General features: G+C 35.8%; 1 protein-coding gene across 5 annotated transcripts in view; it reads right to left on the reverse strand.

Moving 5' to 3' along the window:
- Atp9b (ATPase phospholipid transporting 9B (putative)) overlaps positions 1 to 25,044 on the reverse strand; it is a 256,120-nt gene that overhangs the window by 207,308 nt on the left and 23,768 nt on the right. For all 5 annotated transcript variants that reach the window (XM_071602592.1, XM_071602594.1, XM_071602593.1 and 2 more), the window contains exons 3-5: positions 24,499 to 24,649; positions 21,797 to 21,910; positions 10,794 to 10,902 (exon numbers count right to left, since the gene is read on the reverse strand). In XM_071602592.1, the coding sequence (XP_071458693.1) occupies positions 10,794 to 10,902; positions 21,797 to 21,910; positions 24,499 to 24,649 (374 nt within the window). The remainder of the gene's footprint in view (positions 1 to 10,793; positions 10,903 to 21,796; positions 21,911 to 24,498; positions 24,650 to 25,044) is intronic.

Here is a 25,044-nt window from a genome sequence, read left to right on the forward strand (position 1 = left end):
TAAAATTTACCCAGTGAATATCATTTCAGTTTTTATCTTCAATCTTCAAATGTTTCTTACCATGATATTATATTTTATGATTTCATTGTCCTTTTTAGAACTAATTTATTTTTTGTTGCATGAGTTTTAAAAAAGAATGGATTGTGTTTAGTTTGGGCTTCTTAAATTATTCTGGTTATTGCTAAAGAATATTTTTTAAAAACATATTTTGATTATTGCTAACAAATGTTTAGGAGCAAAAATTTGATATTTTCTCCAAGGTGATTTATAACTATAGGAGCTTCCCTAGCAGCCCCCACCATCAACTCCACTTCCATCTCTAACCCAGTCACTGGGATAACAAGTGTGCACCACCATGCCCAGCTTCAATTTCAGCTCTTTTTGTGGTCTTGTACAAGCTAGGCAGGCACTCTACCACTGAACTACATCCCAGCCTCAAATTCACCTTTTAAAAGTATTTTTGTGACTAATGCATAGAAAGAAGGAGTGGTGAGGAGGTCATTTCCTATTTCAGTCAAAAAAAGTGATGGCCAGAACAGACAGCTATCATAAGATCAGAATGTTATAGCTGGGGCTGGGGGTGGAGATGGAAGTAGAGTCAGTGGTGGGGGGTGCTAGGGAAGCTAGGGATAGAGATGGAAGTGGAGCTGGGGCATAGGCTGGAGAAGGAATATGGGACTGGGGCGGGGGCTGGGGGTGTGGTAGGGGTGGAGGTTAAAGTGGGTTGATAATAGGCTGTGCCTGGCACTGACAGACTGGAACAGGAATTGCAGAGCAGCTGGGAAAATAACAGCTTAGCCCAGCTAATGACTAGATGAAGGCTAGGGATACAGACCTGACTACTCTAGTGACCCAAGACACTGGGATAGGGACAGTGAGGGTATATTTATCGGCACACATACCCCAAGAGGGAAGAGTATGAAGAGATGTGGTCTACTACCATCTGTAGAGTTCAAGGAAACAAAATGTAACATCCCTGTGGATAAGTGGGAAAATTATATAGTCAAAGCAATTTTTGTATAAGCATGCTCAGCTTTTCCTATATCATCTCATGTAGTGCCTTTTCCTATACTTGAGTCATCCTTATTGTCTATGGCTTGAGATCTAAACAGCATCTGAAAAGAATCTATCCCAATATTTCATTCAGGTGCATTCAGTATACATTATTATTTTGTAAAGGTTCATTTTCTCATTTGTTTAGTTTCTGAGGCTAGATGAGCATGAAGGATGCTCATCCACCCAAATGTAGGACTATAAAAGATCAAAGAATGCTGTCCCTTAAGATGTACTATCATACAACTGGACGCGATATGAAAGAACACCTTCAGACCTGATGAGGCTATAATGTTAAGTATAACAATTATACAACAGCAGTTTGATCATTTTTTTTTTTTTTTAAGAAATGCAAGTACACACACAGACAAAAGGATCTGTGCTTCTAAAAGAAAAAATAGCCCTCTTTATAAACCATGGGAAAATTCCTTCAAATCACTGAAATAAGCAAAAAAGAAGAGAATAAAGAATTAAGAATTACATTCTTGGGCTGGGGCTATAGCTCAGTGGTACAGCACTTGCCTGGTACATGTGAGGCACTGGGTTTGATCCATAGCACCACATACAAATAAATTAATTAATAAAAACAAAGGTATAAAAAATTATTTTTAAAAGAATTACATTCTTGCATCTTCTACAATTTAATGTTATAAGGTAATAAAGGAATTGACACTATTTTTACCAAAATTACATGGAGAACAAGCACTACATACAACAATATCTTAGTAAGGCGACATGTGAAAGATGAATTTTAGGACTTTAACTCATTTGTTGTTCATTTTTTAACAGTGCTGGGTAATTCATTGATTAAAACTTCAGAATATCATTTACAATACCACTATAATACATTAGGCAAGAGATTAAAATTGAAGGACTTTTTGGTGAGAAATATCTTTAGCTTACTTGATACAATAAAATGTTTAGATTTATGCTAACAGAACACTTAGAAATAAATACCACTTAGCAATTATTGTTGATAGATTAGGCTGAAAGATTAGACTGAAAGATTCCCTAACTGAAACTCTACCCTATATTCTATGAAAAGCACTGGAGATCAAAATTGAACTCGTTATAGTTCTAGAATTTCTAGTTTCCTAAAGAAATATTGTGGCTTAAGATAAACTTGTCTACACCCTAATTTAAATTCTTATCTCTTATAAGATTCATAATATTAGCAAATCAGCATTTTTGAAGTTATAGTTCACATACTCTAGGCCCTAATGTCCAAGAGATCATTTTTTTAACTTAAAAATTTTTAAGTTCGTTTCATGAAGACATGAATTCATACAGACCTCTAAGGGTGACTTGAGAATAAAACAGTAGTAACTTGAGTTTGCATATCCATTTAAGTACCTAACTATACATCCATGAGCATACAAACACATCTAAACCTAAGTAGCCATGTCATGTCCACTCCAGGGTATGCATATCTACCTTGGTCCAGCCACAGAGAATCAAAAATGAGATAATAAACATAAAGCACTTGGCATAAATACCATAATGTAGACTGAATGCTCCTGAATGAGATAAGGGATGGGTCCTTGTCAAATGCTGCTCACCACTCAAAACACAGACAATAAGGATGACTTGAGTATACTACAAGGAAAGGCATGACGTGAAAAACCAACCAGACTTATAGAAGCAGCACTCTGACTACACAGCTGGCCCCTCATCCATAGGGGCTATGTTCCCAGACAACAGGATGCCAGAAACTATGGGGAGCACCAAAGCCTAAAACTAAAGGCCTTGTCCACTTTAACTAAGCAAGGATGACACACTAGGGCCATAACTTGCAGTCTGAGCTGAGACAGCAGCACTAACAAATTTCTTTTTCCTTCTTTACAATTTCAGAGAAGATTCATTCTTACCATAGATCCTCACAATCTTGGCATACATATATTCTTCCTCCTTAGTAGAAAATCTATGCTTTTTCACTTAAAGGAAACTTCTCATGGCTTCTCTTTGGCATGTCCAAAATGCAGCATCACTGCTCTTGTTCTCGGGGACCATGGTTAATTAATATGAGGGTTACCTGAACCTAAGCACTGCAAAATCACAACAGTCTGATACCTGAGACAGGTACTAGGCCAGGAGCATACACAGTACAGATATACTGGATAAAAGCATCATTCACATCAGGAAGGGACAGAGCAGAACAGTGCCAGGCTTCACTATGTTACTCAGAACAGCAAGTAATTTAAAACTTGTAAGTTCTATATTTCTGGAATTTTCTATTATATTTTTGGACCACTGAACTGAAACCAAAGCACAATGGCAGATAACAGAGTGCTGCTGGATTACGTAAAACATGTATAAGTGGTTTTTAAATATCCATTTTTCCATTTTGTCTTAACTGTCACAGAAGTGGACAAACAAAGAGATGATGTAGAGAAATAAAATAAGCAAGATCATCAGTGTGCATCTGAGCAGGGGACCACAGCAATCAACTCTGATTACTTCAAGCACATTGGTCCCCAAGCAATTCCTTATAAGCCAACTCAGCTAAGACTGGAGTACCTTAGGATGGCAACAGAGAAGCCCGTCTGACAAGCAGAAAGTGTGGCAAACCATAAAATCCCCTACATTTTCTGACTTCCCTTAGAAATGTACATACTCCTTGAGCATTCCACAAAAGGCACTAGTCAGGGACTCAAAAACCTCTTGGCTTGCATTTCTAAGGAGTAATTATCACTCGTAAATAGTGTGAACTTCACTGAAAGACAACAAATTTTTATTGAAATGTGTAAAATTTATATGAAAGTAAAAAAGCCAAGATTTTAATTCAACTTGTACAATTACAAGATGTTGACATAAACGAATCAAAGACACTAAAACAGAAATAAAGATGGCTCTTTCTGTACTACAACATTCCTTTTGACAAGCAGACTGGAACACAAGAAGCATGTAAGCAAGTGAAGATCCTCTTCTCACAGTCACATGTGCACACACACTCACGAAGCAATTAAATAAGGTCAAAGACTTATCACACTTATGTTTGAGTACTTTAAACTGAGTCAAAAGAAATGACAGAACTATCCAAAGAAACAGCTAAGACATACTGAAAAACAATCATCACAAGTTGTAGGAAGTAACTTAGTACGGCTGAGACTTTTTATGGCTAAATGAAATAAAAACAAACAACCACCCTCTAAATTGATCCTATCTGCACAGGAGACTGCATCAACTCTTTAAAAAGCAAAGTTGAGGACTAATTCATGTTTTAACCTTATGAGACTATCATGGTTCTCAGCTCAATATAGCTCCTTAGTAAATACACATAGAAAGGAATCAGTTCTAGCCCACTGGACACTTACAGTCAAGATACAATTGATACACCTAGACCTAGCAAAGGGAAAAGCACACAGCACTGATTCCACAAGTCCAAATGCCAATGGGCACACAGTTAGAGACCTTCTCATCGGAAATTCCCAAGACCTGCTGACTATTGTCTACTCCATTTCCCCTTCCTCAATTCTGCATCTGGCATCGCATCAAAGGAGATGGTGATAAATAATAAAAACAGTCACAAACAAGGAGAAAAGAAGCGAAGTAACAGCAACAGATATAGATAATTCCTATATAAATAGTTTATCAGGAAATAAAACAGAGACAACTCAAAATCATTCCAGGATGATCAATATTCTACTTAAAATATTTTATTCTTCCAAACAAAGCATCTTCAGGTTATTAGCATGTTTAAAATAAAAAGTTCAAAAAAAAAAAAAACAGCAGAGAACGTTTTCCCAATTTTCTACAAGAAATGTGCTTCAGAATTACCAAGAAATGTTCTCCACTGCTGCTGAAAACACACCCACAAGCAATTCTGTAGTGCCTCAAGTCATCCACAGACTGGCTAGATGGACATACATCATTCTTGTTAAATAAATCTGCTCTGGGACTGGAGATGTGGCTCAAGCGGTAGCGCGCTCGCCTGGCATGCGTGCGGCCCGGGTTCGATCCTCAGCACCACATACAAACAAAGATGTTGTGTCCGCCGCATACTAAAAAATAAACATTAAAAAATTCTCTCTCTCTCTCTCTCTCTAAAAAAAAAATCTTCTAAAATAAATAAATAGATCTGTTCTGCAAACAAATGTAGACTGTCACCTTCAAGACTTACTGGCGAGGGGGCTAGGGATGTGGATCAAGAGGTAGCGCACTCGCCTGGCATGCGTGCGGCCCGGGTTCGATCCTCAACACCACATACAAACAAAGATGTTGTGTCTGCCAAAAACTAAAAAAAATAAATATTAAAATTCTCTCTCTCTCTCTCTCTCTTAAAAAAAAAAAAAAAAAAAAAAACTTACTGGCGAGGGCCTGGGTCCAGGGCAACACAGGAAAAAGAAGATGCTCTCCAGCCCCTGTTATTTTACAATTTTTTCAAGACAGGTGGGTGGTAGTATCCTGCTGTGGTTCTGATGTACCTTTTCCTATGAACTGATAACATTAACTCAGCATTGTTTTCATGTACTAATTGGCCATTTCTGTACCTTCTTTGAAGAAATGCATATTTAGATATTTTGCACATTTTTTACATAGGTTACCTTTTTGTTGTGGAACTGTAAGAGTTCTTAACATATTCTGGATACTGGGCCTTAATCACACACATGATTTATAAATATTTTCTCCAATTCTATAAGTTGTTCATCTTTTCACTTTTTTGGTAATATCAGATATCCAAAAATTTATCAGTTTTTGTTTATCTGAGAATGTCTAAATTTCTCCATCAGTTTTTAAATGGTGTTTTTACCAGATTCTTGATTGACAATATTTTTTCTTCATCATTTTTAAAACATGGCACCCTGTTCCCTTCGGACCTACAAGGTCTCTGTGATGTTCCAGGTTACCACAGTAATTGATCTTTTCTATCTTGCTCCTTTCAAGATATCCTCTTGGTTTTCAAGTTTCAATAGTGTATGTATCTGGAAGTGGATCTCTTTGTGTTTAGCCTTCTAGGGGCTCTCTGAACATCCTGAATAGACAGATTAATATCTTTGGTTAAACTGAGGAAGTGCCTGGCCACTCTTCCTTCCTTGTTCTCTCCCTTTCCCTCTGTCCTCTCCTTCCATTGACACAACGGGTGCACACTTCACATTATTCCATGGGTCTCTGAAGAATGCTCCTTTTTCTTCATTGGTTCTGTTCTTCAAAACAAATCATTTCTACTAACTCAGATTCAAGGTCTTTGATTCTTCAGCTTCCTCAAATCTACTGAAACCCTCAGTGAGTTTTTCTTGCCATTTATTATACTTGTCAGCTCCAGAATTCATTTGCATCCTTTATATAATTTTCTATACCTTCACTGATATTCTCTACTTGTCCATACATCATTCCCTCGATGTATTATTCTGTTCAGCATTTCCCCATTGCTCCTTTTAGTTCCTTGGGCACACTTGAAGACAGCTGACTTAAATTCCTTGTCCAATTTCACGACTTCCTCAAAGATTTTCTCTATTAATTTCTTCTGTGAATGTTCCTTTACATACTTCATAAATTTCTGTGGAAAACTGGACAATCTATAATTCTGGAAATAAGATGTTTAGATATTTTCTCCCACTTCTGTGTTAGTTTTGTAGCTTTCTATACGCTATAGCTGTTTAGTGGTTTTTCTAAGTTTTTCAAGTTTTGTAAGGAGCATATTCTCTGTCAAGTATAATCTCTTAAGTCTCCCTTCCGTTAGCTTGTATTCAGCCAGGCATTTGTTCTGACAGACATTTCTTTGAATATGAGGAAGGGGAGAGGGAAGAAACAAAATAAAACCTCTCGGTGTTTGCAGATTGGTGCTACACTCCAGGTCACCTTCAGGAACTAGCAAAGGGCTAAGGCCATTTACAACTTTGCAGTAGCCTTTACTTCTACTTATACTGAACCCAGAGATCCACCAAAGACCAAAGAACTTCTCAGGTCTTTTCTGACATTCCTCCAGTTCTCAACCTGCATGTGACTCTCAAAAATTCCCCAGCCTGCACAGGTGCTTTTGAATAACCAAATTTCTCAAAGACATTCTCTCCCAAGTTTTTTTCTGCCTGGCATTTGACATTCTAGTGTCAGGATTAGCCTGGTCATTAAGCTACCAAACACTTGAGAAATGCCTGCTGGTTTTCTCCTTTTCTGTACTGAGTTCCAAGTGGATTAAACAAAATCTTGGGTCAGTGCCTCAAGTCATTCACAGACTGGCTAGATGGACATACATCATTCTTATTAAATAAATCTGTTCTGCAAACAAATGTAGACTGTCACCTTCAAGACTTACTGGAGAGGGTCTGGGTCCAGGGCAACTAACTGCAGGAAAAAGGAAAAAACACTATATGCCAGTTTTTAAGTTACCTTTTCCTGGATTCAGCAATTGCATGGCTGCCATAAACCTGAGTATTTTCCAGAGGTCTAACCAAAACGGTTTTAATGGTTTCTGCTTGATATTCAATAGTTCTGTGGAAGGACAAGCAAATGGTACTACCTACTATGCCCTTCTCACTGACACTCCACTTAGTTCTCAACTATACAATTAATATATCAGAAATAAACTCTGCTAAGTCCAAATGCCATGGTTAAAACAATTTTTAAATAAGCTAAGACCTATATTATGTTATCAAACATACCCTGCAAATTATACCTAATTTACCAGGCCATTTGGGGTTCTTTTTTCCAAAAACTAAAGCTATAAAGTTTTTCTTCTTTTCTAGAACTAGTATTTTCTCCACCATGCCACCATCACAAGCATTAAAGCTTTTTAATAATTTTTCAAGTCAATGGAGAAATAACAAGTCTTTTCAACAAATTATACTGAATAACTTGATACTCATGTAAAAAAAAGTGGACCCCTGTCTCAGAGCATACAAAAACTACTATTTGAATATGAACAAACGACCTAAATGTAAGATTGATTAAAATCATAAAGAAGACAAGTTATTGTGAAGTTGGGTTGACCAATTGTTTCTTTGATACAACTCCAGAAACATAAGCAACAATGGAAAAAAGAGATGAACTGCACTTCATGAAAATTTTAAAAACATTTATGTATCAGAGGATATTATCATAAAGTAAAAATACAGCCCAGAGAATGGGAGAGAAAATCTGAAATCGTAAATCATAAAACAAGGGACTTAATTCAGAAAATCCAAAGAATTCTTACAACTCAGCAACCAAAAGATAGTCAGTTAAAAATTGGGTGAAGAAAGTCAGGTATGGTGGCACACCACTGTAATCCCAGCTATTCAGAAGGCAGAGGCAGGAGAATCCCAAGTTCAAGGCCAACCTGGGCAACTTAGCAAGACTCTGTCTCAAAATAAAAAATAAAAAAGGCTGGAGATGTGGACTGAGGTAGAACACTGCAGGTTCAATTCCCAGTACCATGTGGAAAAAAATTTTTAAAAAGTGGGTGAAGGATCTGAACCAAAGATACACAAGTAGCCAATAAAGTATATGACATCATTAGTCATTAGGGAAATGCAGATCAATAACCCCACAAGATATTACCTTCACACCCACTCCAATCAAAAAAGTAATGGCTACAATAAGAAAGGTAAACAGCAGGGGCTATGAATGTAGTTTAGTGGAGGAATGCTTACCTATTTCATGTGTGAGGTACAGGGTTCATCCTCAGCATTTATTATTTATTTAAAAATAAATAAAATAAAGGCATTATGTCCATCTATAACTAGAAAAAAAATTTCAAAAGAAAAATGGAAAAACAGTAACACAAGTGTTGAGGAAGATGTCATAAAACTGAAACCTTCATGCAGATTTGGTAGGAATGTAAAATGGGACAATCGACCTAGAAATAGGTCAGCAGATCTTCAAAATGCTAAACATCGTTATCATCTAATCTAGCAATTTCACTCCTGGAAACATATCCAAGAGAAATTTTATAATGTTCACACAAAAGTTTGTCTACAAATGTTCATATTAGTGTTATTTACAATAGTCACAAAGTAGAACACCTCAAATGTCTATCCACTGATGAATAAAAAAGCAAAAAGTGGTTTATCATAACAATGGAATGTTACCTGTCAAGAAAAAAAAAATTATGTACTGATTCATTCTGGATAAATCCTAAAAACATGTAAAATGAAAGAAGTCAGTGACAAAAAAATCACATACTTTATAATTCTACTTACATGAAATATCCAGAATAGGTTAAAAACCACAGACACTGAAAGTAGAATAGTGGTCCTGGGGCTGGGGTGGGCAGGGAAGGAGGAGAATGAAGAATGATTGCTCATGTATTCAGGTGTCTTTCTGAAATGTTACAAATGTTTTAGAAACATCTGTACAACACTCTGAACATACCAAAAATCAATGAAGTATATATTTTAAGTGGATGGTTATGTTCTTTTAGTTTTGTTTGTTTTTGGTACGGGGAACTAAATCCAGGGGGGTACTTTACCACCAAGCTTTATCCCCAGTCCTTTTTATTTTTTAATTTGAGACAAGATCTCACCAAGTTACTTGGGCTTTGATATATTGATGAAGCTGGTCTGAAACTTGTAATTCTTCTGCCTCAAGGTCTCTAATCTAAAGTCACTGGGATTACAGGCATGCACCATCATACCCAGCTTAACTGAATGAATTTTAAAACACAGCCCAATGAGCTGTTTAAAATTGATAATTTTTTAAGGGACTATTTCAGGTAAGCAATTCATTATACATGTCCACATATACAGAAATGTTACAAAATCCACTATGAGTTTCATTTTTCAACAGACTTTGGGGTTATTATAAATTCTCTGTGTTTCAGTGTCTCATTGCCAATGCATCATGGTTACTCTTCTACTGTCACAACACTTTTCTGTAATAGATTCCCTCATTCTCTTCCCAATATATGGCTTCTTTTTCAACTACGGACTAAAAATCAGATAAACAGGCTCTTTAAAACTTTAAGTTAAAACGGGTTAATGTCCCGAATGAAGGTTAAAGAATCAACATGTATGCACCCATTACCACAATGGATCGTAATATTTATTTCCAATGCTCAATTGCTTTTGTACTGAAGTATAGTTTAACTTCATGGTACAGATGTCTGATCTTTATGACTGTGTTTAAAATATAATACAAAGCTGGGTACATTAGCACAGGTCTGCTATAACCCCAAAAACTCAGGAGGCTAAGGCAGAAGGACCACAAATTCAAGGCCAACCTGGGATATTAGGAAGACCTTGCCTACCCACACACCGAAAAATAAAAATAAATAAAAAGGGCTGGGGGTGTAGCTCAATGGTAGAGCCCCAGTGGGTTTAATCTCCAGTACTGGAAAAAAAAATAAATAACAACAACATAATACAAAGGTAATTTTAGATAAATGAGTTGAGTCTCACATGTATCTAAGTAACTGAAATAGAGCACATTATATAATTTTAATATATATGTATATGGATATGTTGATGTGAACATGTGATTATGTGAATACATAAAAATATAAATTTATACATATATAAATATATAAACAAACACATACATACATCCAAGCATTTAGAATAAAAATCTACCCTAGGAGCTGGGTATATAGCTCAGTGATAAAGCACTCACTTAACATGTGTAAGAGCCTGGGTTCAATCCCCAGAACTGCAAAATAAAACAAGACAAAACACCGTGAAACTGCATGAGTTAGATATTAAAAAAAAAAAAAAAAAAATCAGATATCACATAACACTATTTTCAAGACCAGAATCAGGACATGTTTTAAGTATAAAATGATGATTACATTAGGGAATGCTAAATAGGATTAAAAATATCTTGCTAACCTCTTACTGTAAGCTTGCTATATAGTTGTGAATTTACTTCTTTATCTCGCTGAAAACGCCGAAATTCATCAATTGCTTCCCGTGTGATAGTAACTGCCAAGACAAATCCCTATAAAACAAAATAAAATAAAGTATTTTAGAAAATAGAACTTTAACAACAACAACAAAAAAAAAAAAAGCATGGGATTATTTTGTACTATTTATTATTACTTTTCCAATTTATATTATTCTCTGAAGTGTAAAATAAGTGAAAACAAGACAAAAAGAAACAACAAAGGCACTACAAAGGGAATATAACACCCAATAAAAGTGTTATAGCCCTTATGGTACCCAAAAAGATGTTTAAATTTGTATTATATGTATTCCAACACATATAACAGAAAATACTCAGTAACCTAAAGAGAAACAAAGAAACGATCTTCAGGAAAGCCATGAATTACATTTAGAACACTCAGGCATTCAAACAGCACATTAACAATGACTGACATGAAAACCTTAGAGCAATTTCCTCACTGGAATCTTTCCAGCAGGATCAGAGTATTTAGGAGGAGGAGAAGGTTCCAGCCATAACACCCACACTAATCAGCTTCCCAACAAATGCAATGAAGTACAGGTGCGGTTACAGTGCTTTTCCATCTTCAAGTGAAAATCTGCATCCCGAATTGGATGTTCTCTAAACAAAATTTTGACATTACCACAACCCAGCCTAATGATGACCTCCTCTTTGAAAAACTGCCTGTGTATCTCCCAATAAGTCCACCTCCCCAGTTAAAGAAACCTCATCAACAGGCTGCATATTCCTGATGACCTAGCTTCAACCTATGCTAGAAATAAGAAAACACTGGCTGGGCACGATGACACAGGCCTGTAATCCCAGTGCTCAGGAAGCTAAGGTGGGGGATCACAAGTTTAAAGTCAACCTCACCAAGTTAGCAAGGCCCTAAAAGCAACTTAGCAAGACCTGTCTCAAAACAAAATTTAAAAAGGTCCAGGAATGTGGCTCAGTTGTTGAGCACCCCTGATTTAATCCCCAGTACAAAAAAAAAAGAAAGAAAGAAAGAAAACGCTGGATGAATTTCCATTGAAAGGTCAGTGATCCCGCATGAAAATAAATAAAGATATTGTGTCCGACTACAACTGAAAAATAAATATAAAATGGGGAGGGGTGCTGGGGTTGTGGCTCAGAAGTAGAACACTCGCCTAGCATGTGCAAGGCCCTGGGTTCAATCCTCAGCACCACATAAAAATACATAAAATAAAGACATTGTGTCCAACTACAACTAAAAAATAAATATTAAAAAAAAGTCAGCGATCTTTATTTCAACGTTTTTTTTTCCTCTTTATACCATTAAGCAGACCATTGAAGAATGTTTTCTATAGCCACTAAATGGCATTTTTTTTTGTTGAGTATCCTATTAAAAGCTTTCTGTGTGACATGACTTACGTCAGAGGGTGCACATGTTCTCTCTCCCCCAATCTCCATCTCGGTTTCATAAGTAGCTTCAGCCCTAAAACCATCCATACCTAAGAACACAAGCTTTCTCCTCCTTAGTATACACTTTGCACCACAGAATCCTCTCCATATCCCCTTCCCCTCAATTCACTTCAATTTCCTTTCCCCACCATGGACTCAAACCACCCTGGAAGAAGGTTGGCTTCCCGGCCACTGTCCACTGCTTCTTTCCTTTTACCCCTCCACCCCTTCTATTCTGGAAACTCCCTCCAGGCTACTTCTGGTATCTGTGCACTCTATCCAGTCGCCCCTGCATGCCTGGTCCTGGGACAGCCCAGTCCTCCACATAAGCTGCTACCATTGCCCATCAGTAGTGCTGAGATTCATTCCTCTAACCTTTGGCTGTGCTCCCCTAACTGCTCCAGCCTGGCCAGGCTCAGGTACTCCTCAGCGCTCCCCATACGCCTGCTGTGCCAGTGTCCCTCTCTGAGCCTGATCCCCTCACAAGCATGCTCAAGGGAAGAGAAGCTCCCCATTACTTACGGTCCTTTCACAGAAGTATGTCCCCAACCTGAAGATGGACAGATCCCTAGACCTGTCTCCCACTGAAGACTGCTTGACCCTTCGACACCAGCATCTATGAGCAATCTCCCACAATGTGACAGGTCTCACTGGACTTCCAGTGTACTTCCAGTACTTACTAGAAGCCCTGTTTTGAAAAGGATCCTGAAGCCATTCTTAAACATGCTGAAAAAGAGGCCATGCGTTGTGCAACCCATTACTGGCCTGAACATAGCCACTGATGGGCAGAATCTAACCCACCTACACTCTTTTTTTTTTTTTTAATATTTATATTTTAGTTGTAGGTGGACACAATATCTTTATTTCAGTTTTATGTGGTCCTGAGGATTGAACCCAGGACCTCACATGTGCTAGGCAAGCACTCTACCACGGAGCTACAATCCCAGCCCCCACCTACATTCTTAGCATATAATTCATCCTTCTTGTAAGTAACAGCTTTCTGTCATATAACATGCCATAAAACTCAACCCTTCTAATGTACACAATTCATTGTTTTTTAGTACTTTCACAGAATTATGCAACCACCACATCATCTAATTTTAGAATATTTTTTAGCATCACAAAAGAAACCCCCATACTTAGGAGCAGTCACCTCTTATGCCTCACCTATTCTGGTGACATGGTAACTTCATTATTCGCAAGAACTGCTGAACTGTTCTGCCAAGAGTTTAGCCCACTTTAAAACCCCACCAACTAAAAACGTGGGTCCCCTCACCACTGGCACATGCTCCTCTGCCTTGCTGACAGCAGCCATCCACTGGTGGTTTTAATTTTTACTTCCCTCACCACAGTGCTGTTGAGCATCTTTCCATGTGCTTACAAGCCACTTTGATTTATTCTTTGAGTAAATGTTTATTCGGATCCTTCATCCACTTTTTAACAGAGTTATTGTCATTTAGTTGCTGAGTTGTGTACTTATTCTGAATACAGATGCCTTGAAAAATATGTAATTTACGAATGTGACCTTATATTTTCTCCCATTAGGGCTTATCTTTTTACTTTCCTCATTGTGTCCTCTGATACAAAAAAAAAAAAATTAAATTTTGACCAAAACTCAGTTTTTGGTATTGAGGGTCACAAAGATTTTTACCTCTCTATTTTCTCCTAGGAATCTTATAATTTTAACTCTTACATTTATGTCTTTGATCCATTTTATTTTTTGTGTTCAATGTTAGGAAGGCGTCCAATTTTGTTCTTTTGCATGTAGATATTCAGTTATCCCAACATCATTTCTTGAAAAGACTATTCTTTCTCCATCAAACTGTGTTGGTAGCCTTTTTGAGAGTCAATCTATCATAAATAAAAAGATTCCTTTTGGACTCTCAATTCTATTCCATTGATTGTACACCTATGTTTGTATCATTATCACACTGTCTTGATTAATTCAGCATGATTATGGGGGAGTTTGAGTACTTCAACTTTGATCTATTTTTTCTAAGATATACTGGTTACTCTGGGTCCCCAGTATTATCATATCAACTTTTAGAATCAGCTTGTCAACTTCTGGGGGGAAAAAAAAAGCTGCAATTTTTGATGGGGCTTCTATTAAATCTACAGATGCTTTTGGAAAATGCTATCATAACAATATACTGTCTTGAACATGAGATGACTTTCCATTTGTTCAGATCTTCATTGATTATTTTTAAAAATGCTTTGCAATTTTCAGTAATTTCACACTTTAGCTAAGTTTATTTCTAAGTATTTTTTCTTTTTGATACTATCATAAATTGAATTGTTATTTTAATCTCACTTTAAGATAGTTATTCCTAGTATACAGAAATACACGATTTCTGTATATTTATCTTGTATTCTGCAACCCTGCCAATTCATTTTCTAATTATAATAGCTCTGTGTAGATTCCTTAAGTTTTCCTGTTTACAAGAATCATGCCATCTGTGAATAGATACATAGCTTTTGTTCTTTCTTTCAGTCTAAATGACTGATTTCATTTCTTACCTTACTATTCTATTCTCCAATAAAATGTTTATCTTCAATAAAATGTTAAATAGAAGGAATGGGAGGATAAGTCCTTGTTCGTGATCTTAGTGACAAACTGCTCAGCCTTTACTATTAAAAATGGTATTAATTGTGCAAAGTACAAAATTTTAAGAATAAAGATTTTTATATTATGACCAAGTGTCTCTATAACAGTAAAAAATGTACTACAAGGAATTATGTGCTAGTTTTCCATACCTGACAACTTGTCATGACTAAGTATCAATGAAATAAAAGTGGTTCCCAAAGAACCCATTAGAGACTGAAAAAAATAACTAAATTCATTACTTTATTCTAAAGTCAAAGCAAAAAAGAAGAAAATATTAAAAGTGAGACCAGCATATACCTACTCGCCCACTACCCAAAAAAGCTTTAAGAAATATAGTATTTTCAAAAGCCTTTAAATTTATACATATTTGGCTAAGCAGTTTAACTTTTAGAAAATCATCCCAAAGGAAAAAAAAAAAATTCAAGTATCCCAGCATGAATATGAAAAACTAGAAACAACCTGAATATACACAAAAAAGAAATTCATGGTACACTCATGAGGAAATACTTCCTTGACTCAAAGACACCAGCAGTTTTGAGATGCACAGTTATTTTAGTAAGTTTTTTGGGAGAAGACAATCCCATTATAGATACATGCATTGCCAGTCACGGCTCCATTTCAGTAACGTGAGATAATATGCATCTCTGACTCCAGAAACTAGATTTCTATGCAGTCATTCCCACACAGGAGAATATTTGCAATTAGACCATTAGGAGAATATTTACAATTAGAATATTTACTATTCATGATATAGAAGTAATTTCTTAAAGTTCTGTTTGTAAATAAGCAAATGCCAAGTGCATTTTATCTACAGATTGTAAACAGTGTTTCAATCAGGAGAATATTCATAATCACCTGGGAAAATTTTCTGAAACACAGATTTGCTCAGGCCCTATTTGAAATGTGTACCTTTACTTCTAATCTCCAGCGAACAGGTTCTAGACACACATGTTATTTAAACTCTCCAGGTGGCTCTACTTTTCATTTCTTTAAACTTATGGCTTAAAGGCAGCAAAAGTTAACTCTGAATTCAGTAAGTAACAGTAGACCACAAAAAAAAAAAAGTGCTACTTCCTACTGCTTCTAAAAATTCAAGGAGTCAGTAAAAATAAGCCACTAGTCATAAGGGAACAATATTAGAGAAATGGAATAAAGGGAGGCAGGCCCAATTCCTGAAAACAGGAGTTGGAGACTCTTAACAAGAAACAAATTCCTGCTCATAGGCAAGTACTGCTGGCATTTATAGGCTGCTTTATTAAATCAAGAGCTTATGTGGATATATCATAAGTGCATAGGATCAGCAACATCCAAGAGGTGTCACTACCATCGGATCCACCTGAGCAAACTACCCCATAGCCAGCACACAAACATAAAGCAAACTGAAAGTAAGAAAAACTTATGCTACTATTTCCTTAACCACTACAGTCCACAATCAAAGGGTCTCTACATTAACTGTTTGCATATTCAGAGTTCTTAACTGGTGGTTCATGTAAGCGCTGAGCAAGTAAATCGTTGCAAGATGGACTGAGTCTTCCCATTACCTCAGTACCTACCAGGCCAGAGACATAAGCTATAGTGTTGCTCCCTAGAGGCCACAGAGAAATATCACACCCTAGAAACAGGAGAATGATCCTGTCAGACTGGACAACATGGTTTGTCTCATGTGGCCTGTCCACAGCCTTTCTCCTATTTCTCCAGATAACTGAGGAGCCATGTGTAACAAATACCAAAAGAGTATCAGTTTACCTTCAAGGGCTTATTGTCAGTTCTCACTTTTATATGTCACGCAAACCTTGAGAGACATGTCCCTTTTCTTCTAGAGTATGGATAAGAAGCTGACACACAGGAGAGAAGGTAACACAGATCACTGACAGTTGGTGTCCCTGGATGGTAGGATTCTAAGCAACTAATTTTTTTTCCAATACTTTGCCCACCTCCAATGCAGTACTCACAAAAAAGGGTGGACAGAAGGATTTTAACATAAGACTGAAAATCAGAGACTCAATCAATTGATTTCTTACCCATACGATCTCTGCTTGACAATTATGTAGTACCAAATTACAAGGAAGATATTTAGCCCACAAGTTAAAAATTCACAGAGCCAGAATCTTCTTTATCTGAAAATCTTCTGTATGGATAGACCTGTTCTACCTTATTGATTTGACTGAAGCATCATAATCTGTTTTGTATCTGATTATACTAGCTTTGCGTCAAAGAACAATTCTGAAAGCAGAGGGAGGGAGAAGGAGTTAGGGGGGCGGGGAGAGATGGTAGGCAGGCAATCTCCATTGTGGCATGAGAATGGAGTTAATAAAGTCACGTTGTTTTCAGTATATATAGGAAATATAACAGAAATTAGTTCAGAGTTAAAGCTAATAAATAACATTGCCAAGGATAATTTTAAAAGAAAGATAATTAATAAAGCTATTGCTGTTTTCAAAAACATCCCAATTTTAGAGAACAAAGGGAATAAATTTGAAGTAAAACACTTTAAAAATGAGTGGACAACAGACATGAGACTTTATAAGCATCAAAAGAACAACAGATGAAATTTTATAAGCACCAGCTATAAGATGATTATGGGCTTTGTTGACAGGTTTTTGGCTAAGAGAAATCTGGAAAAATTAACTAATACCTTTCTCTTAACAACCTTATAGAGAGCAAGCAAAGAAAAGATGTCAAAAACATAAATGTCTGCATAAGACAGCATGCTATAATGGGCCCTGAACATACAGGGTAAAAATAAACTGGTATAAAAAGAGCAAGAACTCGGGCTAGGGCTGGGGCTGGGGCTTGGTGGCAGAGCACTTGCCTAGCATGTGAGAGGGACTGGGTTCAATCCCCAGCACTACATAAAAAACTTAACAAAGGGATTCTGTCCATCTGCAACTAGAAGAAAAGAAACTTTAAAAAAAAAAAAAAAAAAAAGAGCAAGAACTTTTGAAAAAAATCCCTGTTAAAGAACATTTCCTTTGATAAAAAAAGGAAGATACCAAATGTGTTTTAGAATTTGCATTCTTCAGAGACTGGGGTTGTGGCTCAGTGGTAGAGTGCTTGCCTAGCACTGGGTTTGATCCCCAGCACCATATAAAAAAACATGAAATAAGCAAAATACAGGTATTTTGTCCATCTACAACTAAAAAAATATTTTTAAAAAAGAATTTGTATTCTTTAATTTCCTTTAAATAAGCACACATTTAAAAGTTCTTTATGTTTGCCTAGATTAATAAGAAGATCCTCTATACTAAATGTGGACTTTCAAAGTTTTAAAAAATACTTCCAAGGTGAGCCTGAATCAAAGAACCAACATACCCAAAAGCTGCTTCTTGGGATTTGAAGGTGAGCCTAATGTGCTCATCAACATTTTAAGATTTTTGCTAAACCAAAGGTTAAAAGTGCATAGAGACAGCATAAGCCTCCACGCTAACAAGAATTACCACTTGTCATCTAAAGAGGGCATCAACCGCAGCTGCTGCCGGACCAAGAAAATGATCATGTCTCTTACAAACAGACCAATTCTGAGATTCACATGAGGAACACTCAGGATTCAGGAGCAGTCACCAAAGTTTATCACAATAAGCACTGGTGCAAATGGAAAAAAAGCAAGGAGGCTTTTCACTTCTCTTTTTAACAAAACAATATCCCTTGTATGAATATACTGAAGTAATTTCTTAACTGAGGTACTCATCTAAACACAAAGTTAATTCCTACATGTCAAAAAAATATGACAAAGTAGAAAAAAATTAAAAAATTTTAAAAAGACCTGTGGCTGAAAATTCAAGCTACAGGACTTAAAACTGAAACTAGAACTGGAAATGAATGCTCACATGAAAATAGATAAAGTACTAAAAAATGGTCTTTGTGAACAGTATAGTGTGCACATACTCACATAACCACATGCACAAGTACATGCATGCACATGCACACATTAACAAATTCCACTCTAGGCAAGGCGAAGATAATCATTTTTATGAACAAATCAAATAAAATTCTTCATAAATAATCTACCTAAAGGAAATTTTCTTTGGTTTAAAAAGTAATTATAGCCAGGCTCAGTGGTGCATGCCTGTGATTACAGTGATTCAGGAGGCACAGGCAGGAGGATCCAAAGTTCAAGCACACCCTTAGCAACTTTGTGAGACCCTGTCTCAACATAAAAAATAAAAGGGGCTGGGAATGTAACTCAGGGTAAAGCACCCCTGAGTTCAATCCCTAGTACCATTTTAAAAAAATAAAATTAAAAATTAATAGTAAGGACAAAAGGCAAAAACAAAATACATATTTTTTGTGTTGGTTTTAAGAAGAATTGTGTTCTCAGTTTATCACTATGTTAGTTAATAAAAGATTCAATTCAAGATGTCAATAATATTTATATGTTAAACACAACATGTAAAGCTATGAACAGAAAAAAGGGGCTAAAAATAGAAACATATTAAAATCATAAATATAGTTGTTTTTACTGTTACCAAGTATTTTCTCTGTTCTAAAATTTCTGTGATGCTATATTTCTTTCATTAGAAAACACTGAAGATCAACAAAAACTTTTAAAGTGAGATTTTTGGAAGTATGTGGCATAATTTTTAGCAGATGCACATAAAGAATCATGAGTAATGAAATTATAAATTAAATAACATCTGTAATAGCAAAAAATTAGAAGCAACCTAAAAGTCTCCTTTCCCAGGACACTGGACACCTCAGTTGTGATATATTCATACAATGGAATACTTTAGAAAAACAAAAGATGAAGTAAATATTCATGTGTCAACAAGGACCAATTTCATGAACCAATGTGAAGCCAAATAAAATTCGGTGCAACAGAATACACAAATTAAGACAACTTTATATAAAGCATGGAAGACAATACTGCATATTATTTGAAATGATACATGCATAAGCAGTAAAGTTAACTAAGCAGTACATAGCAACTATAATCTTACATTCATAACAGAAGCCACCCCAATGGGGTAGAAGGTGGGTGAGAACAAGGAAGAAATGTTCATCTCCACTCCTCTCCATGTCTCCTAGTAAAACACCACTTTCAATCTCTGTTGCATATACTTCTGTGTCTCCTCTGTGGGAACGTCTGAGGGACACAGCCCCTCACCCTGCTGAAATCCTTTCCAGGTACCCTCCCCTACCCCCACTCCCCAGCAGGAGAACCTGATCACACTCCAGAATATGGTGAGATTAGTAAACTGTTCCTGCAACACTCCCCTGTTCTGCACATGCTACCCCCACAAGAGGCGTTCCTTGACTTCCTTCCTAAGAGGGCCTCACTTCCTCTACCTTTGTCCTGCTTTTTATTTTATTCTTCAAAGCCATAGCTACCCATCCAGCATTATGAATCTGCTTGTAGACAGTCTTCTCCCCCAGAACGCTTATTCTGTTAGGATGGGATTTTGTCTGTCTTGTTCATTGTTGTACCACATTACTTAGACTAGTGCTAGACACAAAGGTGCATATTACTGGCTCTTCAAAAGAAGTGTGCATTTATTCTACACATTAACCTACCTTTTAAAATTTACCCTACTATACTTACCTTTGAAGTTATTAAATACCTTTCCTAAACATTTTTAAAGCTACACTTTATTCCAATATGTGAGTAGGATATAGCACAGTTCAATCAATTCAGTTATTTGACTTATTACATAATTCTTTCATCAAAAATAACAATGGATTATTCTCTTTGTAATCAATCATTTCTATAGGATAAATTCCTCAAATAAAAATGTTGAATCAATTCTCGAAGTGTTTGATAAATATATTAACAACCATTCATCCAATGGGTGTGCAGACATATTGACCCTGACAATGGATGAGAGCCACTGTATTACATTTTTACCCATGTTCAGCACCTGTGTCTCTTTCAATCTCACTAATTTAATAAGTAAAAAACATACTCATTCATCCAGGGATTTTGTATTTATACTCCATATGAAGTTACTTTCATTCCTCAAATTCACCCCATTCTTAAGGGTATATGAATGGGGAGTCACAAAGTACGTCTCAGCATCAATTTAATGGCACACACTGGACCTGTCCTGTGACAGCAGCTCTCCTGATTCACTGGGAAGAGTCTCTAGTGGAGAGACTACACAAGACAGCACAGATGAGCACAGGAGCGAGCACACCTCTCCAACTCTGAAGACCACACTGAGCTCTGCGCTCCTCTTTCACCAAGGAATCACTTTCCCTGCTGTTCCTGCCCAAAAAGGGGCAACCAAAAAGTAAGCAGAACAATTTTCTATTGTCTTTACTATCAACAAATAGCATAAAACTATATGCTAGAGCTGGGCATGTGGTTCAGTGGTAGAGTGCTTGCCTACCATGCTGAAGCCCTGGTTTTTACCCTGGCACCATAAGATAAAATAGAAGGAAAAAATAGGAAAGAGAAGTATAAAAGAATATATTTGAAATAATGCCAAGAGTCATCAACCTTTCAGAACACTTCATACACTGAGCTGTCAACCAGAAATTGTCTTACTGGAGTCCAATACTTTAGAACTTTCACCACTGGCTTCACATCAAGACACTAACTCTCCAGATCCTACAACCTCAGTATCACCCAACAGTTCCATAGTAAAGGAAGGAGCAGGGAACAGGCAGACAGACCTACAAGCCTTTGAACAGGTGCAGAAAGCCCCAGAAAGGACACTCATAACTTCCCCAGCTACAGAGGTCTACAGACTCCTGCTGCTCTGCAGGCAGTGCTCTGACCTTACACTTCCTATAGGGCTAAAGGGGATTAAATCACAGAACTCTGTGAAATCCTTTAACAAGTGTTAAATGATACACAGCAACAACAACATTTTAACAATCGTCAATTTATCTTTTAGCCATATGAACTCTTAAAATTGTATACTAAACATCATTTTTAGATAATAATTAATAATTGAGCATAATTTTTTAATTTTTTTCTTTTACCAGAGGAGCCCAGTAGGTGTAGAGGTAGCCTATTTTCAATGCTGGTACAAACTGTGAGCAGGACACTACCAGAAAATAGAGATTCAAGAAAAACTTGAATTGTTCATACAAAACCTGAAAAAGAAAAGAGAAAATTAACACAATCCCTAAATTTTAATACCTCCAATATATAATTAAATATAGCACAATATATAACCACATTTCTGTTTGGAATTGGCTTTCTAAAGCTATCCCATATATAAAGGTTACCCCACATAACATTTGAGATAAACTGAGGGGAAACAACAATTAGGACTCTAAATTATATTAAAAGTATCCTTCCCTAAGAGGCTTTATTTTTTTAATGAAATTTTTAGTTTTCCAAAATCTATAATCTTTACATGCACATCCAAACAAATGACACCAAAACTTTCCCAATGCTAGCAAGTCAGTAAATACAAAAATGTATATCTGGATACCAACTCAGAAACTCTAAAGATGCGAAAGTCATACTAACCTCATGTTTACAAACTGGAAAAATAAATAAATAAATAAATAAATAAAAAACAAAAAATACAACACCCATGCTTTGCAACATGAACTGGGCTTTATGAAGCCAGATGTGCACAACTGTGACTGCATGAGATGATCTCCTGCATGTGTTTTCTCAAAACATGTAAAATGATCAACACAGAATAGTAAATAACAGACCAATTTTCGGGAATATAGCTACTTGTATATTTTTTATAGTCTTTTGGTAGTTGGTCTTTAACACTATTTTTAAACATGAATTTCATCATTCAATAAAATTTTAGGAAAGCCAAAAGTGAAAATTTTTATATTTTTTTAAAATTCAAATGGAATTACCTATAAGGAAGAAAACTCAAGATCCAGTATATTGAGAGCTCTATTTACAAATGCCTCAAGTTACTAGATTTGAATTAAAAATTAAATAGAACAAACCTGATATTTATAGATAGGAACAATTCAAATGGCACACAATTACAATCATACTGGCAAACTTGCCGTCTATGAATCAGAACCTCCTGGGAAGCAACTTATATTACAGAATATAAAATAAAATGACTGCATCGTCATACACTTACACGTGTGACTGAAACATCAGTTACACCAGTAACACACTTATACTCATAATCATGTTCAACTACTATCTAGAAATGTTCTGAACTATTTCATAAATTAATCTCAGCAGGAAGGAAAGCTCTCTTTTTCCTCAGCAATATCTTTAAAATCTCAGCATAAATTATATCTATTAGCAATTCAGAAATTGCCATTTATGCTAAAAATGGCATAGAATTCCTACTGTGTAATTACCAAATGTTTCTAAAATACTACATTTTAGATGAAAAGATCATTTCAGAGACAATTTAAGAAAAAAAATCACCCACACAGTTAAGGACTGTATAGACACATCAACAGGTGTTCTCAAGATGCAGCCACTCTAGGCAGGTTGTATGAATTTACACTGACCAAAGTGAAGCTTGCATTATTTGTTTCAGACCACTGTACTCAATACTTGATTATTCACTGAATAAGTCTGGTGACTGTTAAGAAAATGCACACTGCTTAGCTAACGGTGTTATTTAATAATTTAAACCTAAGGAGAAAACAGTGCTTCATTCAATAAAGTTGAAAATATTTGCCCCAAAGACAGTTTACATTTTATTGTCCTGACAAAAGATCAGTCTTCTAATTATGGGGCCATTAGTTTTGTGTTTTTTTAATAAAAAAGCACATTAGATATCAAACTCTTGCCAACAAATGAATGGATGGGGATTGAGGGAGGGGAATAATCAATGTCCAATACAAAATCAGAATGATCATTAAAATACAAATACACAAGAAAAAGCAACTTTCAATTGATGTAATCAAGAGCTTTTCTTGATAAATAGAATAATAGCCCTTAGCTAGAACATGCCAAAGTTTTGATATAGAAATATAATCTGATATATGATGACAAACTACTTTCCCCAATAAATCATGCTGGTCTAACTTCTAAGAATCAAGGACTAAAAAGAAAATAAAATCCTGTAATTAAAAAAAAAAGAAAAACAAAACCAACACCAGTTGTCTTTGCCTTCAGAAAGATAAATAAATCTGTCAAAAAATTTATTCCACTATTCTAAACTCACATAAACTTGGTTTTAAAATTTAATTTAGAAGTACTACTAATAACCAAGCAGAAGAAAAATAAATTTTAGTATTTAAATTTAGCATAGTACCTAATTAAAGATTTAGCAGTAGGTCTACGGTTTATAATGTAAAGTAGCAAAGACATCTATATACACTTACATATTGTTACAGTGTCATTTTTGTGAAAGCAAAATTGTTTTACTTTCTTTTTGAAATTTCTTGACAAGCTTAGAAACTATATTCAACTTTTCCCTCCAAATTCCCACCCCCAAAAAACTTTACAACTTATTTTTTGATCATTTTACTTAGCATTTTTTCATTATTTCTATACTACAATTGTTTCTATAATTATATAAATGATGTTTATCAAGAACTGAAGTTAATAATCAAGTTGAAAATTTTCTTGTTGATTAAAAATGCAAATGAATGATTTGGCAATCATTGAAACTGAACAGTATAAGACCAGGAGGTGCTGCGTTGGGCCTGACAGTGAAACACAGAAGGGTCTCTGAAAGGCATTGGAAACCAGCAAGCTCTGACCTATGACCCTCGAAGCAGGAGTGTCTTACCCCAGGTATAAAGGTAAAGACATTGTATTTTTGATTTTTTATTGAATTCCTGGGATGCTTTTCTTCACTCTTCTCAGGACATCCAAGCCATACTGTGCGAGCTTTTAGTTCTTTCTTTCGATGACAAATATTTATCAGCCAATCACAGCAACTGCATGAAACAAACAAAAAAAAAATACATATTACATATGCTTTTTGTAAAACATTTAAACTGATCTGCATATTGAAAGACAATACTGACTTTTCTGTATTTACCAGACACTAATAGCATTATCTAATGCTAATCTGGGGTTTTTTTCTTAGAACAGGTCAATTATACAAATTTAAAATGTCACAAAAAAATACTTAAAGAGTCTCCTATTAATGTGCAATGCCTTCTAGAACCCAGAGCAAAGTCTCCTATAAATGTGTAATGGCTTCTAGAACCCAGCAATTATCACCCCTATTAGACACTCTTAGTGGCAAAACAACATCTTTAATATTCTACAGCAGTCAATGCTCCATTTTTGAAAAAACATATAGCTATGGGTATGGTAATTCTTAAGA

The sequence above is a fragment of the Marmota flaviventris genome, chromosome 16 (genome assembly GCF_047511675.1).
Source record: "Marmota flaviventris isolate mMarFla1 chromosome 16, mMarFla1.hap1, whole genome shotgun sequence".
Classification (NCBI taxonomy): Eukaryota; Metazoa; Chordata; class Mammalia; order Rodentia; family Sciuridae; genus Marmota; species Marmota flaviventris.